At 32.3% G+C, this 22,012-nt stretch overlaps 1 protein-coding gene and 2 long non-coding RNA genes across 7 annotated transcripts; all 3 read right to left on the reverse strand.

Moving 5' to 3' along the window:
• Positions 1-1,124: 1,124 nt before the first annotated feature.
• On the reverse strand, positions 1,125-4,324 carry LOC125585181. Of its 2 annotated transcripts, XR_007322112.1 has the most exons (3): positions 2,513-4,268; positions 1,617-2,015; positions 1,125-1,553 (listed from the first exon to the last, which is right to left on the reverse strand). It is a non-coding gene; the product is annotated as an uncharacterized LOC125585181 (long non-coding RNA). The 2 variants fall into 2 exon arrangements; XR_007322111.1 differs by having other exon boundaries at positions 1,617-4,324.
• A 2,070-nt stretch (positions 4,325-6,394) lies between these two features.
• Positions 6,395-8,255, reverse strand: LOC106440276. Of its 4 annotated transcripts, none has more exons than XR_007322114.1 (4): positions 7,831-8,255; positions 7,303-7,678; positions 6,790-7,225; positions 6,395-6,696 (listed from the first exon to the last, which is right to left on the reverse strand). It is a non-coding gene; the product is annotated as an uncharacterized LOC106440276 (long non-coding RNA). The 4 variants fall into 4 exon arrangements; XR_001287651.3 differs by having other exon boundaries at positions 7,303-7,633; positions 7,831-8,247; XR_007322113.1 differs by having other exon boundaries at positions 7,303-7,495; positions 7,831-8,236.
• A 4,173-nt stretch (positions 8,256-12,428) lies between these two features.
• LOC106393126 (subtilisin-like protease SBT2.4) lies at positions 12,429-17,001 on the reverse strand. Its single transcript, XM_048753778.1, has 10 exons — positions 16,735-17,001; positions 16,456-16,600; positions 15,747-16,159; positions 15,404-15,499; positions 15,230-15,299; positions 14,866-15,148; positions 13,992-14,335; positions 13,361-13,628; positions 13,015-13,287; positions 12,429-12,925 (listed from the first exon to the last, which is right to left on the reverse strand). The coding sequence occupies exons 1-10, from the start codon at positions 16,974-16,976 to the stop codon at positions 12,516-12,518; spliced, it is 2,544 nt and encodes an 847-aa protein (XP_048609735.1). The 5' UTR covers positions 16,977-17,001; the 3' UTR covers positions 12,429-12,515.
• Between the last annotated feature and the right edge of the window lie 5,011 nt (positions 17,002-22,012).

Consider the following 22,012-nt stretch of genomic DNA (forward strand, 5'->3'; position numbering starts at 1 on the left):
ATCAATGTTTATAAATTTACTTTTGATTTATAAGAGTTTATAAATGTTATTTATAAGAGTTTATAAATGTTATTTATAAGAGTTTATAAATGTTATTTATAAGAGTTTATAAATGTTATTTATAAGAGTTTATAAATATTTATTAAAACATAAAATGATTTATAAGGGTCTATAAGTTGATTATGAGAGTTTTTAAAATGACTTATAAAAATTTATAAACTAATTTATTAGGATTTATTTGTTAATTTATAAAATATTAAAATTTCCCAGCTTGCACACCCATTTTTCTATACACCTCCAATTAATTTAAAGGTCATAAGACACAAAGTGTCTCACATATGTAGTTTGTAAGAGATCTAAGCCATATATAATATAGATAGATCAATCCATTTATCACCAATTGGTTTTAGGTTGGAAGATCATCTAACTTAACAAAGGTTTATAAGTTGATTTATAATTTTTTAAAATTGGCTTTTGATCTATAAGAATTTTAAAACTGGTTTATAAAAGTCAATAAATGACTTATACAATGATTATAAACTAATTAAGAAACAGTTAAAACTAATTTATAAAGGTTTATAAAATTATTTATAAGGTTTGTAAACTTATATATACAGGTTTATAGACTAATTTATTAAGGTTTATAAACTAATTTATTAAGGTTTCTAAGTTAATGTATAAAAAACCTTATAAAATGATTCATAAGGGTTTATAAAATGAGAATCGTTATAACTTTCACTCCGGTAGGTTTTTAGTAAGAAAAAAGAGTTTTTAAGGTTTTATAAAAAAAATTTCTAACTTACAAAATCATTTATAAAAAAATTTATAAATATTTTTACGTGAAAATGATAAGAATTTAGAAATATTTATATAAGAGGTTATAAATTAATTATAAATGTTAATAAGTTAGTTATAAGAATATCTTAAAGCTTATGATTTTATCTACCCACTCATGATTAATAAACAATTATAAATGATTTATAAACAACTGTAATGTTTCTGCCAATCTTCCTCTCTCTCTTTTCTGTTGTATATGTATTGTGTAACTAATTGTAAACGAGTTTGATTGCAAGTAAAAAATAGCTTGGATCTGCACATATGCCGGAGATTTTGGGTAATTTAAATTTAAAAGAAACAATTAAATGATTTATAAACCAATTTCTAAGAGTTTATAACTTATTTTATAAAGATTTATAAATTAGCTATAAAAATTATAAAGACTTATAAATTATTTATAAGAGTTCATAAATATTGAAACAACTATCATCCAGGTGAAGTTTCAGGGACTCTATTACAACACCACGTGGAGCGTTTGCTTCTTTGCTATCCCCAAGGCATGGGTTCCAGCTATCAAATCTGGTTTTGGATGAAGGTGAAGCCTGAAGATAAGAACTGGTTCTTGCTTTGCCTGAGAGTGTGACATACATTGAAGATATGCATCTCAAGATTTCTTCAGAGAACCTACTCGGGTTTTCCATGTCATCTACGATGTGAGATGAGCCTAGAAGATCTCCAAGGGTAGTGTGATGACCATAAACATATCTTGTATTCTCCTGCAAACATCAAATCAGTTAAACAAATATGATAAATGCTGAAGACCAATGTGCTTTACTTACTTTTGTAGAAAAGGCTTTTAAGCTGGCTTGGAAACTCAAAGGACATGAAGAGGAACATTCAGACACAGGAGATGCTTGATAATGGTAGCTGAGCACACCAGTAAGGTCTGATTGTGAGACTAAGCTTGTTTCAGTGTGTGGAAAGAATGAAGTAACTTGTTCATCAAAAGATGTCATGTAAAGAGAGAGAAGATACTATTCTATACGCAGACTCTCAAACTCAAGTGAAGCAATCTCCTTCTTCAAATCTTCTGAAGACTGCACAATAACAGAGCTCATATCTAAAGTACACTTGGTAACAAAGAATCTATCAAGTTTCATTACAAAAGATCAAACTTTTGGCATTACGTTGCAATGCGAATCCTTATGAGTCAGTAGTCTCTTCTCAATTGATATAAACTGCCATGAAATGTACAGACAAATATGACTTTTTTGGAACCACCCGTAAAGAGAGGCAGATTAAGACAATATCCAAAAGCTTTGCTTTTTGTAAAGAGAATGAAAATTACCGGTTCACTATTATAGCAAGAGAATCTTGACAATACAATTCTCTAGCAACCACTATCACTATGTCATCTCTCTCTCTTGACTAGTACTTAGACTAAGCTTCGACTCTAAAATAACAATTGAATTTTACAAACCCTTATAAATTATCTAATAAATCCTTATAAATGATTTCAGTACTAAAGTCTCAATATGCAGAGTCTTTAATAAACTCGTAAACACAATTCATAAAATTTCAAAACACAAAATCACATTGAATACTCATCTCTAATCAACCATTTACCCTCTTCAGATTGATGAATATTCTGAATCTCAATGTTGCAACAAATCGTAATCCATAAACCGAAATAGATATGAATGGTAAAAACCCAGATTCTACAATCTCCTCAAACCTGTGAAGTGATCAAAGATGATCTGATGCCAAAGGTTTTGACGATGAACTCGATGGAGAAGGACGACTGATCTCAACAGAGAGGGACGACGGATCTCGACGGAGAGAGATGGATATCGACGGAAAGAGACCGGAGAGGGGCGATGGGTCTCGACAGAGAGAAAGAAAAAACGCGATGGAGAAGAAGATTAGGTTAGAGTAATTTAGTCTTTTACACATTAATGAATTCTTGTATTTATGAAAATGCCCTTTGGTTGGTGGTAAAGTTGAATAGTGGTATCAAATAAAGTGTATAAATAAAATTTCCTCTTTACCTTTTGAAAGATTTTTTGAAATTCTTTAATTTACAAGTAATGAAAACTTTGTTCTTATATATTTATTTTACTTAGTTTTTAATTTTTGGATTTTGACTATCTTTAAGTTATTATTTTTGTTCTAAATTAAATTATTAATAGGTAACGTTTTAAAATATAAAGTTGATATATAGTGAAATAAATATATAGTATTTATAAAAAAATTAATAAATTTTCTACGATTACGGTCTATAGTAAAATATTAGTTAAAATATTGTTAAATAATGTATCTAAAGAAAGCTCCAAAGTTTAATAAAAATAAATGCATTTTCCTATTATATTTTAGATGTCAGATAAATTATTTTTATTCAACTAAAATGATTTAGAACAATTACTATAAATTATTTTTGTTCAACTATAATGATTTAGATAAACTAATCAGTTTAATTTTTATAGAGATTACCATTAATATAAGAATATTTTAACAAAAAAAAAAGAAAAAAAACTCATGTACATAGAAGAGAAACCAAGGAAACATAGATTTTGGTTTTTGTTAAGAAGTAGTAGTTATTTTCAAAATCTGGTTTCCCTCAAATTTAGGGAATCTATTTTCCAAGAAACTTGATTGGTAAAAAAATAGTTTTTAGAAAATCAAAAACCATAAACTGTTTTAAAAAACACAAACAATCAACCTCTAAGTACACAACATATATGTTGCAATAACAAAGCTCGAAATCAAAATGTCTCCTCCTAGTCATCCTGGTCCTCGCCCTCCTTCACGTGCCTAGTCCCCACGGACACCAAGGCCAGCGCCTCATGAGCCTCTTCCTCCACCTATCTACCACTCACCACCACCAAGACCACCCCATCCTGAGCCTCGCCCTCCTTCTCCACCGCCTCCTCCAGGAACTCCACCTCCCGGAGCTACCTTGTTTTCAAGACCTTCCGGTCTGCAGCATCCACCTGGAATACCATATTAATAGCCATGAATGACTTCTTCGTCTAGTTAAGTATGCGTATAGAAAATATCCATTTGTTGGTTTATTATGGGAGACGTGGTGGTCATAGAGCCAGTCGTAGTTGTTGCAATAAGTTCCTATTGTATAGGAGTAGTGCCATTTAGCTAATAAAGAATTTTTTTCAAGTTGTTAAAGTCCTCCGAGAAAGTAGGAGGCAGTTTGTTTTATGTTAAAAGGTTATTTAAGAGCCGGCTAATCAATAAGAATAAGAGACTTTTAACTCTAGAGACACTTTCTCACATATCAATTACACTACAAGACACTTATCACTTGGGACACACTTTCTCTTGTAGAAATAACTCTTATGACCCTAAAATAAAGAAAATAAAACATTTCGATTTCTTTGCATCACACAAATCTCTCTCTTCCTTTTATTTCACTTTATTTTTTTTCTTATCACACCTTATGTTTTCATTTACTTTTATCTCAAATTCTAAAATATATTAAACAAAAATAACTATCATAATAAATTATATAAAAAATTCTCTATCTTTTAAGATCTATTTTCATATATACTAGGGTAAACCCGCCCTACGGGCGGGCGAGTAAATAAATTAATAATACAATTTTTAAAAATATTAATTTATTTTTAACTTAAAGTAGCATTGACTTTTATAACTTTTTACAACAATTTTAACTATTTATTTTACTCAGTGACAAAAAAAAACTATTTATTTTACTATTCATTTTAGAAATTATATTATTTTCTAACTAATAAAATTTTAAAAAGTTAGTATTTACTTTCTATTTAGTGGTTTGCTTAGTTTAACTATATCAATAAAGAACAAACTTTTTAAAAAATTACAGACTATTGGACTAAGTAAATGAAGTTATTTTTTTCTCAGAACCGTGTTTGATGTGTATTCAAAAAGGTATTTACCTTAGACTCTTGAATCTGTACTATTATTTGCGAAGTAAATTTTTGCAACGGAGCTCTCACATTAAAAGTTAAAGCGGTTAATAGCTATACTACCCTTAATGAATTTGTATATAATTAACTATATAATCAAAAACGAATTTTTATTTATAATATTAATTTTTTTTTCAAAAAGATAAATTTTACATTGTGTTGTTATCTTAAAACATATTTTATATAATCAAAAACGAATTTTTATTTATAATATTAATTTTCTTTTCAAAAAGATAATTTTTACATTGTGTTGTTATCTTAAAACATATTTTTCAGTTATAAAATTTAAAATAAGATATAAAACTATTTATAATAATTAAGCAGTTAAAGTCATTGTCACCTTTAATGAATTTTATATGTAATTAATTATATAACTACAAACGAATTTTTACTAATAATATTAATTTTCTTAAATAAGCTAATTCTTATATATTGTGTTGTTATCTTAAAATTTATTTTCAATTATAAAATTTAGAAAATAACAAATAAAAAATTTATAATTAAACATTAATCAACTAAATTTGTATAAATATATTTACTTAAATATTTTTAATATGTGAATGTTTTCTTTTACAATTTCAGCATAATAATAAACATATATATTTTAGTTCAATTTACGTTATATATTTATATATATATAATTTGATGTTTGATTTTTTTAAAACAAAAATAATAAGTTATCATGCTGATTTTTGAATTAATAAAATATAAACTAATATATATATGTGTAAAACGATTATGCCCGCAAGTGCGGACAAAACATCTAGTATATATAGAATTTTTGGGGCTCCAAATTTCTGAAAGTTTAGCCTCTCGTAGTGATTTAGACTTGAGGTTTCTCAACCCTCATAGTTAGTGACCTGTGTTCGAATCTTTGATTGTATATATATTTTGGAATATAATCTTTTATAGAAAGAAAAAGGAAACCAATAAGAAAAAGCTGAATGGCAAATCAAAAACGAATCAGGTCAAGTTTTATGGGTTAAAATAACATTTTTTCTGGAAGTTTTCTAAAAACACTATAAATCAAAAATCTTAATTTGAATTAGATATATTTCTAATCATTGTATCGCCTTTCAAAGAACTTTTGATACATTACACTACCTCGTTTTTTTCTCCATGCCACCACCCTCTTCGTTTATACACTGGTACTTTTTCCTCTTCTCTTTTGTTGATATAGTATGTTATGGTTTTGTTTTCATGATTTATATCCTATCAAAACTATATTAATTACATATTTACTTGTTATATGAAAGGCCCCATATTTTAAAATTGCCTTAGGCCTCTAGATAGCCTCGCACGGCACTGTTTCCTCTCTTAGTTATATATTTCTTTCATAAATTGAATTGTTTTTTGAGAGGCAATCCTGGGCAAGCACTTTGCTTCAGACACAATGATGATCGAGATACAAAGACTCATGTTCAGTTCAAGTTTAGTAGACAAACTAAGTCACTTCTGTATTTCTGTCTGTTTTTTGATATTCTAGTCTTTGATATTTTTTTTTCCTACAATTACTTCTAATCTAAGAAACTGTGTAATGTATTGTCTTCTATTATCTTAATGTACTTTCTACCTATGAAACTGTTCAATCTAGTTCTCTGTTTTTATTCAGTATAATAATGCTCTGTTTTTTCAATCATCTTTTTTTTTGTTATTGCTCATACTTACAACATTTCTATTCATTAACATAACAATTTCATGACAAAATTCATGTTGTTATGAAGATATTAAGATAATGATCAAATGCATATAGGATAAAATGATATCACCACTTCGGTTTGGTGGGGAAGGAAGCATCTTATTGATTCCACAGACACCCCTGGTTTCCCAGTGTTCATCCTGATGTAACCTTTCTCCCCACCCTCCATGTTGGTCCCCAAGAATTTTTCACAATGATATAATCTGAACCCTTGCTTGATCCATACCCAACTGCAGTAACACCATGGTCCAAATCGACCCCACACTGCCCATCAAAGACATTTTTCACATACCAAAACACAATAATTCAAACATCAAGAAGATTATTCATTTTCCATGGATTTAATAATGTACTTACACCGCTGGAAGTCTCTAGCAGAAGCATCAATAGCGACACTGAGAGATTGATGAGCCAATGCCTTCAAGAGATTTTTCTCATCATTTCTACGTGCATCTTGGTGCCCGCTGATAGTTACCATTTCAGATTCATCTGGTTTAAAAACAAAGAGAATTAGTACGACCAATTTATTCCTTTTTTGCAGTTACACAAAAACCTTTTGCATTTAGAAAGTTCCTTCTTCCATAGAGTAAGGATAATCCTCTTCCTTGCGAATACGTTATTCACCACGTACTCAAAAGCATAATCCATGAAACCACTGTTGCAGCCATTGTTGTAAGTTGTGTCACAGACTACAATCTATGAGTTATGGTTCAGACAATGCTGTCAAGTTTGCGGTCACAATCTTGTTTACACCTTCCACTGCAGCAACTGTCCAAAAACGCCCAATAACTTCCTGCATAACAATTCAAAAAAAAAATCTAAATAAAAAATTAAAGCTATAACACATCAGAGTCCAAGATTTTTGCTTACCGCAAGAGCCTTGGTTCATGACATAGTGCACGGCTCCTTTCGTTCTCCACTCAACAGATTTAGGCAAAGCCTCACATCAAAGTCCTTATAAGCGAACTCTTGCTCTTTCTACATCAGTCTTGAGCCCCAAACTCAATAATCTCTTCTTAATGATGATCGGAACACTCCGTAACCTCTCCTTCGTGGCTCAAATCTGAAAACTCGTTGAGACCAAGCCATTAGCTTTTCACTTTCTTGTTAGTCTTAATGCAACTGAATCTGTTACTGACGCTTGGTCACATCCCAAGCCACTCTCATAAATCTAAACCTCGAATTCGCTTCTCCAAAGGTCCTGGTTTTATCAACCGAGTCTTGATACAGACATATATAACCAAGCCTTCAAATCACAGAAAATGAAATTTTTTTTTTTTTGACATCTCACAGAAAATGAATTAACTTTGGTGTTTTCACAGTTGAGAAGATGATGTTCAAAGGAAGAAAGCTAGCCTTTTTATAGCATTTTCAATCAGAAATTTAGATCCTTTATACCTGAACACCCCCGATCAGGTCTTCCTCCGTCAATATCATCGTTCAGATCGTGTACCTTTTGACGGCAACAGGAGCCGCATGGGGGAATCGTAATCAGATCTTCTCTTCTTCGTGTTGGAATTTCCAGATTCAACTTTTATCGGAGAAGATTTCTTGAGTTGATCACATAGCTTGTTGATGTTTCCTTCGATCCATCCATGGAGACGAAGGCGGGTGAAGTTGAGACCACGGACCAGTGTCGCAGAACCAAAAAGAAAAAATACAGCTTGTATATAGAATAGAGGAGAAGCTGAAGCGTGAGTGATCACAGAGACAGATGATTAATTAAAGGAGGAGGGAGGAAATAAGTCGTAAATAGGAGTGTAAAAGTCGTGCACGATATACAAAAATGGAGAAGATGACTTGCTGGCGTTGTGTGGATGATGACGTGGATCATTAAAATGATATGATTGGTTGATTTAATTGGCTGACGTGGATAGGCTCAATGGAGCTCATATATCCCTTTTAATATAGTATAGATATTAATGTGTAAACAAAATTAAATGTGGACGTGGACACCAAAACGTGGATAATAGAATTATAGATTAGATGTGGACATGAACATCTTAAAACGGAGGTTGGAGGTTGTTGGTTGATACGTTTAAAAGCTTATTCTTCGCTATAGTCTTCAGAAAGGAGAAACCCACAAAACCATGTTTCCACCGTTATTTCCCACTGTCACCCACCGCCGACATCACCACCACAATCGAGTTCCGGTTCTAACTCACTAAAGATCTCATATTTCGAACCGCTGTACACCGATCTGGTGGATACTTTCTCCGTGACCACATCCAATCAAACACAACTAGCTCTCTATCTTCGATAAGACAGCTCGATCAGAGTTGTCTTATCCATTGGAGCTCGATCACAGCTGTCTTATCGGAGATCAAGAGCTAGTTGTGTTGGATTGGATGTGGTCATTGGAGAAGTCTCCAGCAGATCGGTGTACATCAGAACGAAAGATAAACCGTTAGAGAGTTGAAACCATAAATCGATTGTGGTGGTGACGATGGCGGTCCTCTGAAACTCGTGCTCACCACTCCAATCCGCCGCGGTTCTTCTTCTTCACTGTGTCGAGCTTAGGATTTCAAGCTTCGTCGTTCACTGTTCAAACTCATCAAGACGATGTGATCTCACATCTCTTATACATAAATTATTATATTTTAAGTTGAAGAACATTGGTGATTAGCAAGATGAAAAATCATCCACGAAATTTTATTCACATTATAGAAAAATAGTGTCCACATGAACTCGTATCCATATTTATACCATCCACATTTCTAGGTCCACGTTTTCAGTGACCCGCATTTCTTTGTCCACATTTTCACTAACCCATATATTTCATTTTTTTATTTTTATCTACATATTTTGCGTACTTGTCAAATTTCTATAAGATTTCAAATTTGTAATAGTAGAAGTAAACCATCATACATATTCTTTGCATTTCTTTGATTCATATGTCCACAAGTTACTCGTTATCCACAATTCGTCGCAACTTGTCATCCACAATTCATCGTCTACAACTCGTCATTTTCCATAAGAATAATTTGTCAAAAACACGCTTAGGCCCCACTAGAAAGTATCTTCACGTGTGGGAAGTGACTCTCGATGTAAAGGAAAGACAAAAAAAATGTCCTTATGTGTAGAATAAGCTATGCTTTTCGGATCATCATCTAATTCTTAGCTTTGTTACAACATCTTTGACCTTGAAGATTTCATACGCGTGTAGAAATTATATTTCCGTTTCTGTAACATAGCTATGCATGCGATATGTTATTATAAGAATTATGAGAGCTAAGGAATGTAACAGGGTACGTCTGCACTTTATTAATTTAGTTATGTACTTGCAAAGTTGTAATGTTCTATTTAACAAAAAAAAAAAAGTTGTAATGTTCTATTGAGCAGATAAGTGGAATTATTTTTCACCCTTTTGTGGCTATCGATCTTTTCATTTGTGATTTGTGAACTATGAATTTTGTTTACCTCAGCATAAATAATATATATATTTGTTTTATAACATTGAACTTCAAACTTGTAGTGTATCAAATCCATTTCGTTGAAAAAGAACAAAATAAATGTATGTTAAATAGAAGTAAAGAAATGTTTGTGAAATAATATACACTAGATTTTGACCCGCGTTTCAAAAGCGCGGGTATTTTTTTGTTGATCTTTTTGATAAAATTTTCTTGAATTTAATTTTTATTAAATAAATCATTTTAAGTTTTTTTATCATAATGTTTAAGTTTGAAGCAGCATTTTTATATCCAACCCTGACTCATGGTCGCATCGGTAGACTCGACGACCCATAATATAATCCAGTTCGCATTTATAAAAAATCTGATAAACCTAATTACAATCCAAAAATCTGCTATTAACCCGTAATACGATACCGATTGATCTCATATAAACTCAAAAAAACATGATCAAATTTTTCATATATTTAGAAAACTAAAATCGAATAAATTTGTGATCTCTTAGCTTTTGATTAAAATTTTATTATATCATTCGAAAAAATGTTAAAAGAAAAAACAAAATTTATTGATATAACAGTATTAGTTTATTTTTGTTATAAATAACTTAGTATAAGTTTATGTTTTCATTTTTAGGTTTAAAAGTTAATTTTATAATATTTTTTTCGTTAATTATTTATTATGTTAATTTTTAGGTAAAATTTTAATTTGGTTATACGAAATATTCAAAGATTTTTTTTTATGATGGATGAAAATTAAAATTGATGATATTCAACTATGTATATGATATATGGTTTAGGGTATAGTATTATAGTTTATATTAGAAAAAAATAGTTATATTGAATATATGCATAATATTTGAATGATTTATTTTGAATATTGATACATAGTTTTTTTTTTAATAATTAGATGTTATTTTGTTTTTTAATCTATACCCTTTTATTTCTTTTAGTTCTGAATGATTTTGAATTGTAGAAAAAACATAGATAAGTTGTTAATTAGTATAAAAATCTTAGTGCATTTTTAGTATGTTTACTTAGTGTACATTTAGAATAAATATTTATTCTATGTGATTTGATTCAAAATTCGAAATGAATAAATATTAAAATAACCGCTCTTGTATTTGGTAAACTGACCTATTATTGTGGGGGCAGAGTATAATTAATTTGGTCGATTTTATTGTTAGCTTAAATGTAGTTAAATCTCCAAAACCAAAAGAATATTCTGCTACTAATGAATGTTTTATTCTCTGTTAATATTATTGATACTATATAAAAGAAGACATGTTAAGTTTCTAACAAATAGGTCCAACAACCTTTTGTAAGTAGATTTGTTAAGATTCCTTCTCTTTTAATAGTATTGACTAGGTAACAACTCGCGCCTTGCGCGGAATGAAATTATTAATTAATTTATTTTTTAAGATAAGAAGATATTAGGTCTGTTTAATTAGGATACCGGTTCGGTTTTAGGTTATTTTTTCATTTTTAATTTATTAAAATATAACTACCATTCTAAATCATTATTTATTCTGTTTATTCGGTTACAATGCTTGAGATTTTTAGATTTTTTAATGATAACCAAAAACTATTATTATTTGTTTGGTTTCATGTTATATGAATTTTAGACAGCCCTGATGTCAAACCAACGGTTTCATATTATAATTTCTAAATGCATGAAAAATCAAATCAAATCTAGATAATAATTAAAGAAAAAGAAAAGAAAATTATTAAGATAAATCATTTCATTATAATTTGGTGGTGAATGAAAACATTACAAAAAGAATATTTCAGCTTCTAAGAGAATTAGAATCCTCAATTGTAGTGAATATTTAGTTATATAGGTGTTCACGTAAATGTGCACATGTATGTAACGCTGGGCAAAATATCCGTAAATTTTGATTTGATTCATTATCCTTTTCGATTCGAACAAAAAGTCTGGATATCTGTAACTCTACAAAGAAAAACAAATACTAATATGCAATATCCGTAAAAACAAAGCAAATCACAAATACTAATATTCTTAAAAACGGATATTGGATATAAGTTATATGAATAATATATTCTATATAAGTTTTACAATATTTTTATTTACTAAATTAATTAGATTAGGTATTGGTATTCAAAAAAGTAAAATTTTTTATATATTATTTTAGTTTTTTATTTATTTTAATTTACTTTATTTATTTTTACGGATCAAACTGGTTAAAAATCTAATTTTTCCGGGACATTGCATATTCGGATGGCTACGAATCAAATCAAATCGGATAATTACTTATTCGGACCAAACAAATTGGATCACAAATACCTCCAAAACCCCGAATATCCGATTCGTGCCCATTCTTACATGTATGTGTATGTAAAAATATATAAAGGTGGTTGAAAAATATATAAAGAATACCGTAATTAACATTAAAAGACATTTTGTTCAAAGAACGTGCACGTGAGGTTTATATTTAAAAAAACGTAAAATAATATATAATGTAACGTATTTATGTAGAGTTTGGCTGAGAAGCTCTCTACATGTGACACGTGAGTATTCTTAAATCGATATGAAATTGCCACGTGGCAAACATAACGTGAACACATTAGATATGACAATGATTTTATTTTAATATATAGGAGATAATAATATTTTTTTTTTTGTAAGGGACTAATAAATAAAGCAAGAGCAATGTTTTCAAAACGGGGTGGTCTTGACCGTCAATGGTATTCTTACAATATGATTTAAGCTTCCGGTAAGAACAATTTCACCAAACGTAAACTGGTTTAGGACTTCTGTAACATTGAACTCAATGTCAACATCTTGGATTCTCTGTGCCCGTATCGTAAACCAAGATGGGTTTAACCGTACGATTGTACCATTGGGAGGTAAAACTGAGCCAAGATATCTCTCGGTTTTGTTGGAGACGTTTTGGAAACTTCTTCTCACTACAAGTGGCCCTTTAAGAGCAGATATAGTCACTGATGGATGGTTAAGATTCGCTGGGTGGCTAAACTTGGTGGTGCACCAGGCTCCGGTTGCGGATCGAACTGTGTCCGGGTTAATGCTTGGCAGTGAACACAAGAAACTGATGTAGTCTTCAAAACCTGTTCGAATATGCCGAACATAATTATGAAAACTACCCCCAAAGTTTTAACTATCAATTCTCTCCCACATGATAAATAAAAATATTTACCTGTGGGTAAAACCAGCCCTGGATCTATGGCTCTAGCGGGATTAACATGGCCAGCGCCATTATCAAAATGATTAGATGGAAACAGTTCACTGATTCCATAAGACTCCGCTGACATAACTTCCCCTGAACTGTCGTATCCTGTGGCTGTGGTGGAAATGGCTGAGGCAATCATGGCCGGGGTCCAAGAAGGATTAAGCTGCTTTATAAGTGCAGATATCCCCGCTATATGAGGAGCCGCCATGCTCGTTCCGGACAATATTGCAAACCTCCGTCCTGCTCACGAAAAAATTAATTAGTAAATTTTATAGGATACCAACACCAACATGAAGGGTGTAAAAGTAAAAACCTGTGAAATTAGGATCGAAGGCACTAGTAAGGCTCCAGGCTCCCCATATTTGGTGACCAGGTGCAAGAATATCTGGCTTAAGGACGTCTAAAGGATTCTGATTTGCATCTATAAAAGCCGGGCCCCTCGACGAGAATCTGCTCACAACCGGTGCTTCTCCAGCGAACACCGAGTTTCGGCCTTCGTTGATCCTGGCTCGTGCCCCGAATTGTGTTACTACCCCTCCTCTGTCTCTGTAAGTTTTCTCTTCGTAGTACCTCATAATAAGCTAACATGAATAAAATCTTAATATTTGTAGTGAAACTTCATTGAAATATTTTCATGCCAAATGGTCCCTATGTGATCACTGAATTTTATTTCTACAAACAATTTTGAACCCGTTAATTGTCATCCACACAAAGATCACAAATTGATGCTATATATATTTGCTAAACTATATACTCTGACAAGCCAGTTACCTAAACTTCTGTTTAATCCGATTAATTGGTCGAGTTTTTAAACTATTTATGTCTACAATTTTTCATAGATATGTTACGCAGAGTTATTTTCCCCTGGTAGCGCTTTGATCCAAATATATAACGAAACATTGTCATTTCTTCAATTATTTGATGGAATCAGCAATAAAAGTTACCTGGGAATCTAATACTTTAGGGATTAGAATACCAGGTGAGGAAAATATCGTAGGTTCTGCAACATAGTCACCGAAATTAGGGTTGGCCATGAGTATGAAACCCATGAAACCAAGGGTCGTGGCGGTTTGGGTGATGGCCCGAATTGTCGAGATTTGATTGAAGAAGCCCTCCGAAAATGTACAAATCACAATACTTCCAAGAACCTTCGCCGGATCAAAGTTATCTGATCGCTGACATTCTTCCACGTCTCCGGTTATGGTTCGTGGAACGGAGCCGTTGGTTCTAACTGCGTCTCTGGCTAAGACTAGCCTGTGTCGAAGGAAAGGAGCTCCAAGAGTTGGGCCTTTAATTTCAAAATGAAGAAAAAAGGAATTATCCTTTTTGTTCCATCATAAAATATTAGAACTAGTTTAAACATAGATCCAAAATGTTACGAGTATGTAAAAACATATGGATTAGAAATTCAATAAAAATATGGTTATATTATAATTAGGACTTAAATGTTGAAAATGACTTATCACAGTAATGTTTTAGAAATCTTGCAAAAAATGGCACTTTACTATCAAATATATCAATTAATACCATAATGTATTTCTTATCAACTAAAAATATATTAAAATAATATATATATATATATTCAAACAGATAATCTCAAAAGTAAATAAATGAACGTGTGGTGTCAATAGTTTTGATAAAAACTAATTTGTTGTTAAGTGTTTACTAGTGTTGCAACTTAATTACCCATCCAACCTAAGCATTTAATCAAAAAAGTATTTACCTTTGCCAAATATTTTTTTTGAATGAAGTTTTTTTCCTTCGATTTTATATGGAATGCAAGTAATTTTTATTTGAAGAAGTTAGCTAGATATATACCTGAAAGTCCGACGCCCTGAACGGTCTGGCCACCGTCTAGGATGAGAGAGGCCGGATAAGACCGGTCCGTACTTCCTGCAGCGACACCGACGACCCACGGACTATAAGACAGTACGGAAGACGGAAAGGGACCATGATTCCCTGCTGCCTGCACCACAATGACTCCTGCTTTTCTAGCCAATAGCATCGCCAGGTCGAAAATCCCGAGTACTGTAGGCTTATCTACAGGTGGTTTGTCCGGTCCTACGGACAGTGTCAGCACATCTACACCATCTATTATTGCCTGCGACAAATTAAGTTCGAAAGTAAAGAAATTTGTTTAATGCTTTTGAGTAAAAAAGAAACAGTATTGTGTATCTTTTACTTGGTCGATGGCAGCAATTACATCAACAAGAGTTCCAATTGATGGGTAAACTGCCTTGTAAACGGCTATTCTGTCCCTCGGAATAATAATATCATTTGTAAATAATTTCAAAAAGAAGTATTATTTAGTCAATTCATAAAAACTAACAGTATTTATAATGGTTTTATGACGTACCGTGCTCTTGGAGCCATTCCGCTGGCTCGGCCGTAGGAGAATCCGTCGACGATCACCGGAACTCCTGAATTTCCGGCCGCGATGGAGGCCACGTGACTAAAACCAAACCGTCCAAGTTAATCTCTTATACATAATTTATTCATCACATGTATTATGTGTATTTTTTTTTGTCGGCAATACTAATGTATACATATTGTTTTTTTTTTATAAACAATACTAATGTATATTGATAATCACATATTGCATATAGTTAAGAAAAAACAGAATCATATATTTATAGTCGACCAAAGGGTAAGGACAATACAATATTAGGAGAATAACAATAATAGAATCATGGTTATACCTTCCATGGCCGGACGCATCGAACGGAGAGAGTATATCCAAGGAGCCGTTGAAAGCGACGGAAGCTCGAGCTCCAGCGGAAAAGAATCTTGCAGAGATGATTTTTCCATTACAAGAACCAGCGGGGAAGAGAGGACCGGTCTCACAGTCGCCGGAGAAATTTAAACGCGAGAGATTCGTTGAGTAAGGGTTGGTGAGATCGAGTGCGGCGAAGCTAGGGTGAGTAGGGCTAATTCCTGTATCCACGAAACCGATTACGATGTCTTCTCCGGCAAGTCTGTCACCTTGGTTGGATATCTTAGGCCAGACTTGTCGAGGAAGTTCCAAGAAATCGGGAGTGTAAGTTGTCATTAGTTTCACTCCTTTGTCTTCTTCCACTGCCTTCACTCCTTTTGCCTTCTTCAGTTTCTGGGCCTGCATGATTAGTGTTTGCGGTTTAGCAAACCAAATTAGCCAAATATTACAAGATTTGCGTTACTGATTTAGTTGAAAAGATTTTCTGCAAAAGAGTTGTACAAAAAACAAAAAAAATCAAACGTAGGTTCAAATTATTAGATATTAATGACGTTTTGTTTTCCATTTATATTTGTAATACGTTCATAGTATATAACATCATTGTTTGACTCCGGAATTCCACTAAACCGGTCTGCACTAAACCAAACCGGCAAAAGTAAATTTATTTCTTTCATTTTTGTGGGTAAGAGGAGGACCTGAGAAGGAGTAGTACGGACAGCGAGAGCATTGATGATATGTTTGAAGCTATAAAGTTTTGTATAACTTCCTTTTTCAAGTGTGCTTCCAAGTATTTCTTCATGAATCTCTTCTATCTTCTTTGCTTCATATGCCATAGCTTTGCTGGTTTCCGTCATCAAATGTGATCAAACATGAATACTTTAGTTTGTAAATATGAATACTAAAGAACATGGAAGATGGGAAAATAGGTACTTATAGATGAATTAAACCTAATAGATTCACAAATTGATCTTAACCTGTTGATGTTAGTTGCCGCATGAAAGGCCAATGGTTCACCTTCAACCAGAACAGAGTAGATCCTTGGTACATGATCATCATCGTTTCCGTCTTTTTCTTCTGCTCTAGATAATATTACACAAACAATTAATACAAGTATACATACTATGAGCCATATGAAACAATAGGCTCTTAGTTTTCTTGGATTGGTATCCATTAGATCTTTATTAAGATTCTCATTCTCCATTTGTTTAAGATGCATTTATATATTTTCGAGGGTAATGAGAGTCATGTTCTTGGACGATACACAATACCAACGTGAACATTTTATATTAGAGGCTGTGTGCGTTAAAATCATTATCACTACCACTTTCCTATTTGGTAAGGTGTGAATCTTGCTTATAAGGAAGTTTCTTTAATATAGTTCTGACCAAAATAGAGAGAAAATAACTTTTTTTTGTTTTTTGTCAAGAAAATTAAACCTTTTTCTTTGCTTTTATTTTTTCCTTGAATAAATTAAAATTAGCCTTTTCGTATTAATCCTTGAATTTACGTGGCATTGATTATTATTATTTTGTTTGGGGGGGGGGGGGTGGGGGGTGGGGGGTCATGTTTTTTTGTTTTGTAAAAGTGGGGGCGGTGAAGTGGATGGTTTATGTTGACCCAATATCATGGTTGTTCATTTATGTTTCTTACACCATGAGGTTCAGATTTAGAATTTTGGAAAATGCAACTTAGAATTTTATTTTTTAATACTGGTCAAATTAATTACATGAGCATATTATCTCTATCTCTAAAAGATTTATTAGTAAAGGTCATAGATGCAGTTTTTTTAAAGAGTATTCTGTAACAAGCAATCAAGGTTTAATCTTTCCAGCAATGAGTCTAGATCTACCCAACCTTTATGGAAATCATCTGCAAAGCTTTAAAGCAGTGTAAGCATGAGCAAATATAGTAGTAAGTTTCATAGTGTCTCTTCGAAGATTTGTGAATCTTTGAAGATTTGCAAGAATCACGGTAGTCTATCATTGACAGTGAACATACTTTTGAGTAGGGCTGGACATGATTACTTGGTACTTGGCTTATATTCATTACTTGCATTGTACCCGTCTTAAAAAATCAAGTATTTAAAGTTATCAAGTTAAATACCAAGTTAACAAAATTTATTACTTGTAATTCCGGGTCGAGTATCAATCATTTTTTTTCATATTTGCTTTGCTACTTGTCATGTTACTCATTATTTGTTTTTAAAGATACTACTTGTTGTCCACTAGATATCCTTATCTTATATATTAAAACATAAGTAATGACTTTGTTCATGTGTGATTTTTTTTTAATCATCATATCTTTTAATATCTTTATCTTTATCTTTTATTTAAAATACAAATAAATATTTTTTAAGAAAATTCTAAAAAAATCTTTTCAGAATCAGGATAAAATTTATTTTCGAAAATTAATTAACTTAAATTTTAATTATCATAAAATATAATTAGAATTTCAAATTAAATTTATTTTTGATTGATGAACGAAAATTAAAATCATATAAATATTTTAATTATATTTTAGTGATAATAACCATTTAAATTAATTAATTTTCAAAATGCATTTTATAAAGATTTTTAAAAGATTTTGGTAGAGAGAAATATCCTTTCTGTTTCAAATAAAAATATTTACTACAAAATTAGTTTGTAAGTACAATATATTATAGTTTCTCTTTTAAATTTTTTTTTGTTGTTCTTAACAGTATCTCAAAATATTTGTTCTCTATTATGTAGATCCAATTTAATTTAACTTTCATATATAAATTTTAAATTTAGAAATAAAACCATAAATTATGTTGGTAAGTTCAATATATTCACTAAAGCTAATAATACAAAATCTTTGTAACTACATTAATAATGATATAGTTTAATTTTAAATATAATTATTATCATGCATTGATTATGCATTACAAATAAAACCAGAAATTATGTTGGGCTTTTTGCAAATATGACTCATAACTTGAAGTCAAACACAAAACTAACTCATGTTTTTTTGGGAACTTTGACTTGCCTCTTTCACCCCCAAAGTTCAGATTATTCACGAAAATGCCATAACTTTTTTTCTTTTTCGAAAATGCATATTTTACTTTATCACCCTCATCTTACTCAAGGATTCACAATATTGCCATTGCCATCAATACACCAACCACCATGAACAACTAATTTGAAGCTTTTAATGCACCTAAAAATCGATTTACACTCTTTCATTCTCAATTCTTATGAATTAAAAACAACATCTCTTTACTTTCTCTCCATATTCATCCAAAAAACCCCAAGATTTTGAATCTAACATTTTTATGGTTCATAGAGCCATTGAAGGTTACGATTCTCGGTGTATTACTTTCGTTTGAGCTTATGTGTGCTTGGAGAAGACTTCTGTGTGCTAAGGAAGTTATCTCACTAATTTAAGGTATGAAATCAAGATTTTATCCAGACATGTTCGCCTAGAAAACTTCCGGGTAAGTCTTCTGGTTGTAGACGACTTACATGGAAGTCTTCTAGTCAATGCAGAGGTTAGTTTTGCAATTGACTTTTAAATGTGTTTTTCTTAGATGACTTATACTGAAGTCGTCCATTTATGTTTGTTTACAAAAAATCTCGAAGAACCAAGAGACGACTTCCATGTAAGTCGTCTAGGATAAACAGGTTAGTTTTGCATTTGACCTGAATGTGTCAGAAATTTGACTTACAAGTAAGTCGTCCAGTAGAAAACCAAAAAATCAATATTTTATTATAACTAGACGACATCTAAGTAAGTCGTTTTAGGTTAGTTTTGTAATTGGAAAATAAAACTTAAATATTTAATTTATTCTAGACGACTTACACGAAAGTCGTCTAAGATTTTATCCCGAGATTCTGGTCAAACCTTGCTTATCTTGGACGACTTCTGTATAAGTCGTCGATCGGACGACTTTCAAGTAAGTCGTCTAGAATATAAGTTTTATTTTCCAATTGCAAATCTAACCTGAAACGACTTACATGGAAGTCGTCTAGTTATAATAAAATAATGATATTTTTTGGTTTTCAACCGGACGACTTATGAGTAAGTTGTCCAGGAAAAGTCAAATTTCTGACACAATCCGGTCAAATGCAAAACTAACATGTTTATCCTAGACGACTTACATGGAAGTCGTCTCTGGTTTTTTCGAGATTTTTTTAAAACAAAAGTATGCCAATATTTACAAAGAAAGATTTCCAAAGAAGTCTGCTGTAGAGACGACTTCTCTGGAAGTCGTTGTTTCTAAAATTTTAATTGCAAAAATGACCTAAATGGACGACTTCTACAAAAGTCTACCAAAAGACCTCTGTAGATGTCATCTCTGTCAATGTTTAATAAACTTGCAATTTCTCTAAAACTATAAAGACTTTTTAACATTTTCTTGTTAATTCATGTTTATTAGTCAATATTTGGGCTACTGAATGAAATTTATAACTTAATTGGTGATATTTACGAGGTTACCAACATTTATGTTAATTAAAGTTTCTAGCTAATGTTCTTTTAACTCATACATGTTCTATGTTTGCTAATGTGTTATATTTTGAATTTTTGCTGATGGATCGTCAGTTACATGCAGTGTATGGAGAATAGTTGTTGAAAGATGGTTGTTGGAATTTTTTGGTTGATAAGTTCAAAGGAGCGAGACTGTTCTTTTTGAGTGAAAGTTCGACACATGCTGAACTTGATGCAATGGCTCAGGAAGATTATAACTTGGACATGAACACCGAGTCTGTGGAGTTAGCCTACTTATTACCAGAAGCAATGATGCAACAGATGGCTCCAGACACCCATCCTATTCATGTTACAAGTGATAGACAAGTTCCAAACTTGCTCGAGATAACTAAAACGCATGAAGTACGTCTTTGTGTATCAAGCCTTAGCAAGATGAGAACTGTTCCAAAGGAAGGGGATGAAGATGATGATGTGGCTGAAGATGATGAAGGGGATGAAGCTGATGAAGGGGATGAAGATGATGATGATATGGCTGAAGATGAAAATCATGATGGGGAGGAGGATGCTGATGTTGCTGAAGCGGTTGATGATGCTGAGGATTACAATGAGTATGGAAAAGTTAGAGATGAGGATGATTTCAAAGGGACATATGGTGGTGAAGGAGGAAGATGGAATGCTAGCAAGATCTATGTCAACCAGAGTTTTGCTAGTACGAATGCACTGATTTCAGAGATGCGGTTGACAGCGGTGAGGCGTAAATTCTCCTTCAGAATATACAAGTCAACGAATACTCTCCTTGTGGCAACATGTCGTGTTAATGGTTGTGGATGGAAGATTAGAGCGAGTGTGAAACATGGGACAAACACGTTTTGGGTAACCAAGTATGTGGAAACGCATACATGTTCGGTAGCAGACAAAATTGCTCAGCGGAAACATTGTACTCCGAAGTATATTGGTAGGCTTTTCATAGATCGTGTTGGAATCATTGATGGGTTGAATCCGCATCATATCAAAGATGCAATAAAGAAATTTTTTGGCATGACACTTGATTACACCACTTCATACAGAGCATTGTTATATGCGCAAGAATTGGTGAGAGGATCAGCGGAAGATGGGTTTGAGCAACTGCATTCATATTTGGAGCAAATCAAAGCATTGAATCTGGGTTCAGTCACTGGTATAGAACTTGATTCTCTGAATAGATTTAAGTATCTATTTCTCTCCTTTGGAGCTTCTATCCGAGGTTTTCAGTATCAGAGAAGGATCATTGTGGTGGATCGGACTCACCTAAGTGGGAAGTATGAAGGTGTTATGTTAGTTGCAGCCGCGCAAGATGGTAATTTTCAGATATTTCCATTGGCTTTTGGGATTGTAGATGGTGAAAATGATGAATCTTGGGAATGGCTTTTCACAAAATTGGCGAGTTGTGTATCTGATGAGTATACTCTGGTGATAGTCTCCGACCGGCACGCGTCCATTAAGAGGCGTGTGATAAGGTGTTTCCTTTGGCTACCCGAGGAATATGTTATTATCACCTTCAACAGAACATTGTCCAAAAGTATAAAGGGAAGCATATCTTGTACTTGGTGAAATGTGCTGCTGCTTATGCTCATACACTTTACGGTTTTGACCCGTACATGGATGAGATAAAGAGTGCGAACCCGAAACTTGCAACGTATTTGGAGATGCTGACGTGACCCTATGGTCAAGGGTTCATTGTCAGGGAGACCGGTACAACATAAAAACGAGCAACATCGCTGAATCTATTAATTCCGCACTGAAGCGAGCTAGAGGATTTCCGATTCA

The sequence above is a fragment of the Brassica napus genome, chromosome C4 (assembly GCF_020379485.1).
Source record: "Brassica napus cultivar Da-Ae chromosome C4, Da-Ae, whole genome shotgun sequence".
Classification (NCBI taxonomy): Eukaryota; Viridiplantae; Streptophyta; class Magnoliopsida; order Brassicales; family Brassicaceae; genus Brassica; species Brassica napus.

Excerpts from the sequence above, each read along its gene's own strand:
- LOC106393126 (XM_048753778.1), bottom strand. The coding sequence starts at position 16,976 with ATGCATCTTAAACAAATGGAGAATGAGAATCTTAATAAAGATCTAATG. Across the intron at positions 15,149-15,229 it reads TAATTGCTGCCATCGACCAA|GCAATAATAGATGGTGTAGA; the intron begins GTAAAAGATACA and ends AATTTGTCGCAG. Across the intron at positions 12,926-13,014 it reads AGGGCTGGTTTTACCCACAG|GTTTTGAAGACTACATCAGT; the intron begins GTAAATATTTTT and ends ATATTCGAACAG.